Genomic DNA, 12,083 nt, shown 5'->3' on the forward strand with positions numbered 1-12,083 from the left:
TGATTCATCTCTTTTTTCCAAAGGTTTCTCAATTATTTCGAAAGAATAGGAGTGATTAATGTGTTTTTGTTTTATATGTAAGTCAGAAAAAGGCTTATCTGTGTGAGTTATAAAGCCAATACACGTTTTCAATCGAATAATTATTTTTGATGTCTAGTAATAAACAAAATCAATATTCGATCCGCCATGTTATTGATCCCATGTTATTCGTATTTGAGAAAAAAACAGATTTTTAAGCAATCTCATTTGTATTTCTTCTCCAAACTTTTCTGATCCTATATCTTTCCCTCATTTGATTTCATCCGTCAGACAAAGTGTAGATAAATTCCTATATGAAATTTTGTTTAATGGAGCATATTTGTTAATTCAATCAAGAAGGTTTTTGTTGAAGTTCTCCACTTTCTCATCAATATCATATAATAGATATCAGTTCAGACCAATTGTACTTATTTATGTCCATCAGAAAATCTTGCTCATTGAAATTTTTAAAACTTCTGCACCATACCAGTCTGGATGGACGATGTTCTATGCTGATCCGATACTAATTAATTCATGAGCCGATAGAAAGGGAACCGGCTCTTTGTCAAAGATTTTCTATATTATTTTCTCATTATCTATATATAAGTCCAAAAACGTGCGGGAATTTTTTAAATGATGAGTGGAACAAGATACATATTCGAGGACGCAATAAAATTTTTCAGTTGTACACTGTAAGTACACAAGTGTGAACAAGCATGTCCACGTTAAAATCTCCAAGTATTATTGAGTGTATATATTTTGTCTGAAAATCTAAGAAGGGATTTTCAAACTCTTGTAAATATCCGCAATTTGGTGAACTATAAACGATTGTAAGAAGAAGCTTTGATACTTCACCAAGATTTCCACCATTACAATTCATCTTGCAATACTCGCTAGGAATTGACTGTTCCAATATATTCGCTTTGAATGAGTTCAGCAGGTAGAAATCAACATCTCCACCCTGTCACATCTATACAATATATAATCCGCAACGTTTACCATTTCGTCAGGAATCTCATGTAAGTCATGTTTCTGATAAACAAATAATATGATAGCCTAAATCACTAAAATAATGACAAAATTCATCAAAATGTGCCATAATGGATAATTAACTTGACAAACTGAAGATTCTCATATTCACACTACTATAATTAATATTTATTAGTCTTCCTTTATTTATCACCAAGTATTAGGCTTTTAACATCCGAACTTTCCGAATAAGCATTTCCAGCCGAAATTCTAGTAACACTTCCAGAAGAAGTATTTCCAGCGGAGGAATATTATCAATAATATTTCTCGAGCTACGAGAGCAGTTACCGTATACTGACTGCATATCTCTGTTATTGCAGTTTTTCATTTCGTGTTGTCCTGCACAGTGTCCTGCACAACATGCTTCATTGCAAGCCCTTGCAAATGTGTTCGAATTTATTACATTTATAACACTACATTACTTTAATATAATCCGCGAAATTACATGTTGAGTAGCGAATATAAATATGTCCACTCTCCATCAATCTCTTTCGAACTTCCGATACCAATTCCAGTACGCAGTTGGTGTATTTCTTTTCTTCCTTCGGGGTTATATTGCAATATTTATAAACTTTCAGATCAACATTAGTATCGCCATTTAAATTTTAAGCAATTAACTCATTTCTTATCTCTTCTGGTGTCAGTTTCTCGAATATCATATATTATTATTCTTGGGTTGTATTTAATATTATCTACTACTTTGAGCTGTATTTTAGCTAGCTCTGAATGAGCCTTGATTTTTTCCATATTCGAAGATATCGCACTTATTTTAATATCATTTTTTGCCTACATTTGTAATTTTATTTACTCTAAGGGCACAGTCCAATGATTTAAAGACCTTATATACGGCCTCTCTCCTTGTCTGAGAAAATTCATACTTTACAGCACTTTTATTGTCTGGAACATAAATGCTGTTAAGGGCATTGTGAGAGTGGGGTCACGAGAGACTCTCATCTCAGATTCATTACGGGAAAGAGGTAAGGAAGAGATGCAGGAAAAAGGAGAACAAAAGGTAAACAAAAGGGAAGGAAAATTTATATTTTGGAACATTGCGAGGGTAAGTAATAAAGATAAAGATTTCCGGGAATTTGTAAGTTTGCGCGCGCGCGCATGTGTGTGTGTGTGTGTGTGTGTGTGTGTATGAGCTTATGCGAAACATGGCTGGAAGAAAAAAAGTAGAGGGGAGATTATCTAGTTCACATAAATGAAAGTATGCTTAAGCTCGTAGAGAAAAGAAAAGAGATAGAGGGATTTATAGTAGAGAGGCAAAAAAGAAAAATTGAATAAAGGAAATGAACTTACCATAATATGTAAAAAGAAGGTTAATGATAATGTAGATTATAGGTATAAGAAAGAAAAAAGTTGCAATAATATCGATATACAATAAAGAAAGTTGGAAAATTATAGAAGAAAAGTTTGAGAAAATTCTGGGGGACATGGAAGATGAGGAGTTAGTAATAAAGAATTTTAATGTGAGAGGTGAATTAGATAGTGTGGAATGGGGAGAAGAGGAAATAAAAATGAGAAATAAAGACGAAGTGATAAGAAATAGAGAGAAAGAGTTGATCGATTGGAGCAGAGAAGGGGATACATTTTAAATGAAATGTTGGAAGGAAAGTGGAATGGGGAATATATTTATATATAGGTAAAAGAGATAATACGGTTATTGATTATTTGATTATAAATAAAAGTATAAGAGAAAGCGTAAGAGAGTTTGCAATAGGAAACTCAGGTGGACTCGGATCACATATCATTGCTGCTTAGCATGAAAGGAAAAGAGAAGAAGCAAAAGATAAAGGAAAAAAATAAATCAAGGAATAAAGGATGAAATGAAAGGCAAAAAGAATATCAAGAGAAGACGGGAATTTTGGCTGAACAGGTGAAGCAGAAAAGAATAACAACGAAGGAAAAATGGCAATTAAAGAAATTGTACATAGAATATTGGTTAAGAAGAAAGTAAAAATCAAAAATTTTGAGTTAGGACAAGGATTGGTAAGATAGAAATTGTACTAGAAAAAAGAGAAAAGTACCGAGAATGTATAAAAAATGGAGAAAAGGAAAAACAGGTAGAAGAAAATACATAAAAGAAAAAAATTAATTAAAGGAGTTAAAGAAGAAAAAGGAAAAGAGAGAAGAAGAGGAAGCTGAATCGAGATGTTTGAAGAAGAAAGCGGATATATGGAAATTTATAAACAAGAAAAGAGGCAAGAAGATATGGAAAGCTAATAATATTGGGACAGAAGAAAGAAGATAGCATGTTATGAATCTGGAAAAAATGGAAGAAATGGAAGCAAGAGATGGGGCGAGAGGACAGGAGGATGAGGATTTAAAAAAGGAAGAAATTAGAGAGGCATTAAAAAAGATGAAAAATAAGAAGGCTAAGAGTATCGACAGAAGCGTGGAAATATGTGAGAGATACGTTATGGAAAAATATGATCGAGTTATTAATATAAGTTTGGAAAGTGAAATTCCTAAGGATTGGAGACAGAGTATCATTGTGTCATTAAAAGAGGAAACACAGAATTGGTAGAAAACTATAGAGGGATATCGTTGACTATGTACAACGTACAAATGGTATACGGAGATCCTAAAAATTAAATTGGAAGAGAAAATATGGAAGAAAAGTCTAATCCCGGAGATGCAAACGGAATTCAGAAAAGGCAGGTCGATAATGGACATATTTGTATTGAATCATCTGATTCAAAAGAGCAAGCAGACGGAAGATAAGGAGAGAAAATAAACACTCTCTTTGCGGATCTAAAGACAGCTTTTGACTTTTGAATGGATAGAAGCGCATTTTGAAAGTTACCAAGGAAATATGGAATCAAAGAGCAGCTGATAAGATTGAAGCACATACAAGGACACGGAGGTTGCTGTTAAGAGCAGAGGTCAGAGAAATTCCAGATAAAAAGAGAAGTTAGGCAGGTCTGTGTTCTGAGTCCACTCCTATTTAATTTATATATATTGCAGATCTTGACCGAGAGTTAAGGAATAAGGATGTAGGGAGAATTACTGTAGTACTGTAAGAATATGGAAGTTAACATATGCGGACGATATACAGAGTGCGTCACCAAAATCCGGATAAATCGAATAATTTCTTTAAACAAAATGTTTTTAATGAAAAATTAAATATAATATTACAAAAAATCCTTTTACTTGGGGGATCTCTGTAAAGCATAATTATTCGATATATCCCCTAGCTTAGCTTGAATGACGGCCTCTATTCTCGGTCTGAAGCGTTCGCACGCATGCTGTAATGTAACGCATGCTGCCTCAATAGCAGTCTTTAATGACATCACATTGGGATACTGAGACTTGTTTTAACTACACTCCATACATAGTATCCAACAGATTTAAATCTGGGCTATTGGGAGGTCAAAATGGGAGCCGAGGTGAGCAACTCCTGACAGCCTCAAAGAGCTTTAATATGTCGATTTGTATCGAAGGCCCTCCTCGGCAATTCGACGCATTGTTGGTTCGCTTACACCAACAATCGATGCTAATTTTCGCAACGATTGCTCTAGTTATCCGAAATTAGTGCTTGAGCTCTTTCAATGATTGCGAGGGTCCTCGCGGTACGTTCTTTCAAGTGACTCTTCCTCGATGGAATACTGAAACGTTCGTTGGACTATTCTAAAGCCATATATTTTGCCGCAACGTCATAAATGATTGATCTCGGGTATCCAAAGAACCGAATTATTTCCGTTGCTGAGCGCTCAGTGCGAAAGCCTTTGATGATCGCGGTTCTTCGATTATACTCCGTGCTTGGTTTCAACATCGCAGCCATTTTGAGAATATGTTTACTAGAAGCCTCAGGCTTTCTCAGATGCCAACAATAATCTCTGGCGGAGGCACAATATAGCAGAAAATTTAAATTGAAATTTGTCCGGATTTTAGTGACGCATCCTGTAGTGCTATTGGCGAAAAATAAAGTTGCGCTGTTAGATACATATGATGGATACATTTAGAAGATTTTTAAAAGGAAACTGGAATTGTGCCGAAAAAACGAAGACAGTAGTATTTAATAAGCGTGGAAAGGAAAAGAAGGAATTATGGAAATGGGAGGACAAAGAAATTGAGGAGGTACAATCTTTTAAGTATTTAAACTTCACACTTAATAGGAAAAGTGATTATAAAGATTACATAGTAGAATTGAGCAAGAAAGAGAGGATAGCAGCTAGAAAGATATGGGGTTTAGAGGAATAATGTACAGAGATGATTTTATAAGGAGATAACTACCGTTTAAATACTAGTTCAAGTGTTACGAGATATAGGGATGAGATATAGAGATCTGGGGATGAGGAGAAAGAGGAAATCTTGAGAAAATTATGTTGGATTATGTAAGATAAATATTCAATACATAATAAAGTTCTACATCCCAATTTATGTGAAAATGAAGGAACGCTATGAATAAATTAAGGATAGGGTGAGAAATAAGAGCTACGAGAAGAGATTAAAGAGAATAAAGAGAATAAGAAAAGATAAGGGAAGATAGTCTATTAGAATGTTGTTGAAGGGAGAAAGAAGAGGACAAGTGGAAAGATTTATATTTATAAAGAAAGAAAAGGGTTTTAGATAAATAGAATAAGAACGGATGGGAGATTGAGAAAACGGAATTATAAAATGATGCTAATGAAAGGAAGTTAGAGGAGGAAATAATTAGGAAAGAAAGGGATGTGAAAAGATAGTGGGAAGACAATAGGCTGAAGATTGCGAGATACAATAATACGATGATGCGAGATGGAAGATACAAGGAATTTGAAATGGGGAATAGATTTTCCAGTTATTTAAGGAAGGAAAACCTGTATAGGTTGGGAATAGGCAAAAGTGTGGAGGATTGATGAAGACTTAGATGCAGAAATAAGGAGGAAGAAAATAACTGGTTAGATAAGGAATATAGGATTGCGTATTTTGCGGAATAGGGATGAATTGCATGGAACATTATGTAGAGGAATGTTAAAGAGTATATAGTTGGTTCAGGGATCTAGGAGAAGATAGGGAAAAAATATGAAGGAAACTCTGGAGTGAAAAATTAAATTCAGAAAAATGTAAAGTTTTAAGTAAATTAAAGAGATGTATTGGAGCGTCTGGGCGCGCAAAGTATACTGTTAGAAATGCTGTGATATATTTTTATGTGTTTATATTGTATTATATTAGGCGATATATTTATATATTTTAATATTTATATAGTATATTATATATTATAGTGAGGCTGTGATGTATGGATATTATATATTATAAGACAGAGGAATCTATACTGTGATATTCGCGGAGTTGTGATAGAATAGATTAAAGTAGCAAAGATACTTAAAAACGAGCAGAAAGTTTGGAATAAGATATTTACGGAATAGTGCATAAGAAATAGAGATAGAGTCAATACTGTTAGGTTTTTTACAATGAGGAAAGGTGAGTGTAATTAAGAAATTTATTGTAAACCAATCTCTTCTTGGCAATTGTAAGCTGAAGTAATAAAATTCTATATATTTGGACATATTCGTGTATGAAAAATTTTTTCATACTGGGGAATGAATTAAAATGTAATAAAAATATTTAAATTCGTGTTCTATTAATGTTTATATCTTAGATATGTCAACTTTTAAGCAAGCGTGCCCAGCCGCGATGCCTTCACAATGCCATTCGGCTCATGCGCTGCTGACGTGTCTTCAAAGCTTCATTATAAATAAAATTTTCATTGTCAGTAGTACAGATAATAATAAAATAAAATCCTCGTTATAGTTTAAGATTGGCCTAATATTTTTTCGTTTTTTATATTCATATTGATTTTTATATTCATATTGGATGATCAGTTTATAAGGGAAAAAAATAAGGAAAAATAATAAAAATAGTCATTTTTCCAAGTTTGGACATTTTATTTCATAAACTATTGAGTTTATTAAAAAGAAACAAAAAAATGTTCATTTTTATCCAATTAAGCTTACAGAATTTTTTTGAAATTTTTTTTTTGAAAATTTTATTCGATATTTACAGATTTTTTAAACAAAAAAATGTTCGTAACTATTCGATGATTACATAAAAAAGATGTATATATAGATGTTTTTTTCACAGAATAACATGAGAAATTAAATTATTTCTGGCCACTAGAACGTTGGTTGGTAGATTAGTGCATTTTCTAAGTAAACTTCTTGTAAGTTTACTTAGAAAATGCACTAGACTTCTTATAAGTAAACCGCTCATCTAAAAACAATAATAATAATAAAAAAATCTAAAAGGAACTGTCAAACGTATGTACTCTTTAATAGATATGAAAATAAATTTAATTATGCGTTAAATACTAAAATTTTTTTCTAAAAAGGGCGCAGATGACATTATCAATGCCAACGGAGGAAGGATACAAAATTGTATATACGAGATTAATAGATTATGAACCATCACGTTTTATTTATAATGATGTCATGAAATATTTTTCTATGGTGATTGACTTGTGGTTGTACACCGAAGGAACCGCCAAGGGCCATGTAATTGTTATAGACATGACAGGTGTTACTTTCGCTCATGCTGGCCATCTTAGTCCAGTAGGGATTAAAAAATATCTTTATTATTTACAAGAAGCTATACCAATCAGACTTAAAGGTTTGCACTTTATTAACACCAATGCAGTCATGGATATCATTTTGTCGATGATGAAGCCATTTATGAAGAAGGAATTAATGGATGTGGTAAAAAAACGATAAAATATTTTATATTAAGTACTACAATATATACATATAAATAAAAAAAACATATATGTAAAAAAACATATATATAAAAAAAAATTTTGTCTCTACCTTAGGCTGATTGAAAAAAACCGATCTCACAGCTGCTTAAGCTTTTCTTCTTTTCTTTTGTATATCAAATACATGTGACACCGAATAAACAAATCGGTGTGCCACACATATGACGCGTGGTAGTGAACATGTTATTTCAATTTCTTTTTTAAGTTCTAATTAAAATTTGTTTAATAAACAAATAAAATAAAATAATGTTTGTTTGTTTGCAAAGCAAAAAATAACTTAATTTAAAACGATCAAAAGATGAGCATATACCGTAAGATGTCCAAATAAGTTCATTTAACACATTGAGCGTCGATCAATTTTTAGTGTACTGCAGGAGCCGAAGTTTGAATTCAATTTGGAAATTATTATTTTTTATGCAATTTGAGAATCTTGATTAGTTATTTAATATATTACCACTGTATACTTATATTATTTAACGCACCGACAGGAATGGTATCCACTAGCATTCGGCGCGCGGCATTACATTATATCATATTTTTTTTATTATATGTTTTTATTATATGTTTTATTATATGCTTATATTTAACTGTAAATTTAATTTTGCAATCTTGCGATACAAAATATTAATTTCATTTGCACACAAATTTATAAATGCATACAAAGCTATTACAATAAGTCTCAAAAGTATACATAATGTTATAATTATGCACAAACATTTTTTACAGTATTAAAAACTTTTATGCATAATTACAACATTTTGTGCATAATAAAAGTATTATTATGAATATTGGTGAGCAAGAGACTGGAGTATCTCACTCATACTAATACAATAAATGTATGAGACAGCGAAAGGACACTGCGAGCCGGCATTACATCCAATTACGCTTTCTCTTTCAATCGCGAATCTTGCGCTAAGGACAGAACATCAGAGCGTTAACCCATTACTTTCTCCCTTCGTGCTTTTCGCTTCTTCCAGTAATACATTTCGATGTACGTACTCGTGCGGTACGAGTGTGTAGCGCCACGCATCGAATGGGAGATACTATTTCTGCTGGTACGTGTACATGAGAAGCTGGCGAGAGCACAACAGTATCCAAACAATTGAGAGAATATTTGTCGGAAATCACGGAAATCTGTGACACATGGTGTGTTGGCGTTGGCTATCGACGAGAGTAGTCAATATCACACGCTGTGTGTCAATCGCTCAATATATTAACAATTTAATAATTTTGCTTTTGCCTTTTTCAATAGATATGAAAGATATGTTTTATATAATATATTTTCGACATATTTTCAGTTACATATTCATACTAACCCGAAAAATACGCTAGGAAAATTTATACCATTGGAAGCATTTCTATGCGACGTAGGTTTAGAAGGAAAAGCTAGACCATGGAACGAACAACAAGAAAAGCAATTAAAAAGGCTAGAACATCATCGTGAATGGTTTCTACAAGACGAAGTCACAAGTCGTGTAAACGAAGCATTAAGAATAGGCAAAAGCAAAAATATTATGCACAAAACGTTTCGATTCACAGAATCTTCAGTTCATAATTAAAACATCATGATAAAATATACATACAAATGATAAAATAATTTATGCAAAATTTATATGATAAAATTTTAAAAAAATATAGTAATAAATGAAAAGCCAAGTGAATTTTGTGAAAGTTTTTCATTAATGTATTTTAATTATAAATTGATAAAGACGCTGTGAACCGAAATTTTATGTACACTATTTTATTAAATTTTATTAAATAAATTTTAAACATCTTATTTGCTCGTCTTTGGATTGTTTTAAATTAAGTTAAAACTTAATTAATTATCAAAAATTTCATATTAAGAATTAAAAAATCGCAATAAATAATAATATATTTTTTTTAATTGTAAGAAAAATAAAATTCAATTATTATTTTACATCTGAAATATGTATTTTCAATAGATATGAAAGATATGTTTTATATAATATATTTTCGACATATTTTCAGTTACATATTCATACTAATCCGAAAAATACGCTAGGAAAATTTATACCATTGGAAGCATTTCCATGCGACGTAGGTTTAGAAGGAAAAGCTAGACCATGGAACGAACAACAAGAAAAGCAATTAAAAAGGCTAGAACATCATCGTGAATGGTTTCTACAAGACGAAGTCACAAGTCGTGTAAACGAAGCATTAAGAATAGGCAAAAGCAAAACGATAGACATGTTCGGGGTCGAAGGAAGTTTTAAAAAACTAGATATAGATTGATTTGTGTGTGTGTGTGTGTGTTTTGTGTGTGTGTGTGTGTGTGTGTGTGTGTGTGTGTGTGTGTGTAAGGTATTTTTAAAATAAAAGACAATGTATTGCAAAAATTATTTTAATGAAATTATAATTCCTGTTATAACTTATAAAATTAAAAAAAAACAATTTTTAAACATATGATAGACATCATAAATGTGACAGATAAGAAAACATAAATATTTACATAAATCGTTATAAATACATGTAGGCTTACATAATTAAATATATTTTTAACATTATTTTTAAAATAATTTACGTAATTAGATAATATAAACTTTTAATCATATGTAATGCTTAATACATAAACTTGTACCACAAAAGAGAAATTTTATATTAAAAGAAAATATCGCATTTCCGAAAATATTAGTAAAAACTTAAATATAAAATTATTATTCTTTGGAAGATTAAATTATTGCAAAATTTTTAATAACATAAAAAATGTTTATACATTATTCTGGTATATGTACTTTTTACAGAATATAAAGAATAATAATACGATATCATACGATATTATTATCCTTTACCCTATATTTCCTAGAAGATATATACATATATATTTACCTCTTTATCTTAAATCCTTTTATAAAATCTCATTTTTAATGTACTCTCTTATATCAAATGATTTCCTCTTCTTACTTCTATTCTTGAAAATTATTGTATAGAATTTTTTATTTCTCTGTCATATCATTGTTTAGCGAAGCGAAACCGTTCAGCAACTCTAATTCTTTTTCAATTAAAGTTAAACGTAACTCCAAAATAATTTCTGAAAGAAAAAAAAATATAAATGTTTTTAATAAAAATATATTTTTAATATTTTTTTTATTGTAATTATATGTTATACACATATACATACAAATATATATATATCTTTCAAAATAGTAATCAAATGCAATTTACATACTGCAAAATTTTGCAGTAGACGTCCTTTCCATGAACATTTCATGCTACATTCATTCGAAAATATTTGTGCCAAAGCATTGCGAATATTTTCTCTAGGTGTGTAACCATCTATCTTATAAAAGTTTTCTAAAATATATAAAGCAAGATAAATATACAAAAAAATATATAAAAATATAACATACAAAATTCCTTTTTTAATTTTCATTCACATACTCTTTAACGAAATCTTCTTGTTATAAACGAGTTTCTATTTTTTTATATCTTCGATCGATTTCAATGGTAAGCAACTTTTTATCCATTGTATGAAGAAACTATTTTTACTGTAGGTGTAATTCTGTCGATACGCTGAATTACATCTTTCATCTGTAATTATAAATCGACTATTCTCACTAAGGTTCTTGCATATTCTGTAATAAATAATACAATTGTATAACAAATATAATTTTTAGAAAAATTTATGTAGAAAATTAATTTACCTTCAATTTCTTCCTTCAATCTTCAACCTTCAATCTATTTTTTATTACAGGTGTTTGTACAATTGATTCCTCAATTAAACGCTCATTTCTTGTTGTATTCTATGTTCGTGTTTCAATTTCTACAATTGAAGTCTGTGACAAACTTTCTGCAATATTAAGAACATTATATATTACATATACATATATATTTTATAGTACATAATTGTAAATTGATTTTTATTTTATAAAATATATAATAATATATTATTAGGTAATATATATTTGTATGTATGTGTAATGCATATTTTTAATTATTAACTACAATATAAGGTTATAATATTAAATTTGTCAATTATTAAGTATTTCTATATCAATATTTCTATATCAATTATTAAATATTTTTATATTTCTCTTTCAATTATTAAATATTTTTTTATTTCATTTTATATTTTAAATTTAATATCTTCTTCGTTATTACGTGCACTAATCGAAGATGATGCATCAGTTGAATGAATACCTTTATTCACAAATTTTGGCCGTTGTAATATCGCTTGACTTTTTGATTTGACTTGAGTATTTAATTTATTGCGATTGTTTGTATTATTATTATTATTATTATTATTTTCTTCATCAAATTCACTGTCTGAATATATATATATATA

At 30.2% G+C, this 12,083-nt stretch overlaps 1 protein-coding gene across 1 annotated transcript in view; it reads left to right on the plus strand.

Annotated features, from left to right (window-relative positions):
* Positions 1-10,033, plus strand: part of LOC108691697 (alpha-tocopherol transfer protein-like) — a 26,379-nt gene extending 16,346 nt beyond the window's left edge. The window contains exons 2-3 of the mRNA XM_018199563.1: positions 7,361-7,724; positions 9,770-10,033. Of these exons, the coding sequence (XP_018055052.1) occupies positions 7,361-7,724; positions 9,770-10,033 (628 nt within the window). The remainder of the gene's footprint in view (positions 1-7,360; positions 7,725-9,769) is intronic.
* Positions 10,034-12,083: the final 2,050 nt, after the last annotated feature.

The sequence above is a fragment of the Atta colombica genome, unplaced genomic scaffold (assembly GCF_001594045.1).
Source record: "Atta colombica isolate Treedump-2 unplaced genomic scaffold, Acol1.0 scaffold5, whole genome shotgun sequence".
NCBI classification, from domain to species: domain Eukaryota; kingdom Metazoa; phylum Arthropoda; class Insecta; order Hymenoptera; family Formicidae; genus Atta; species Atta colombica.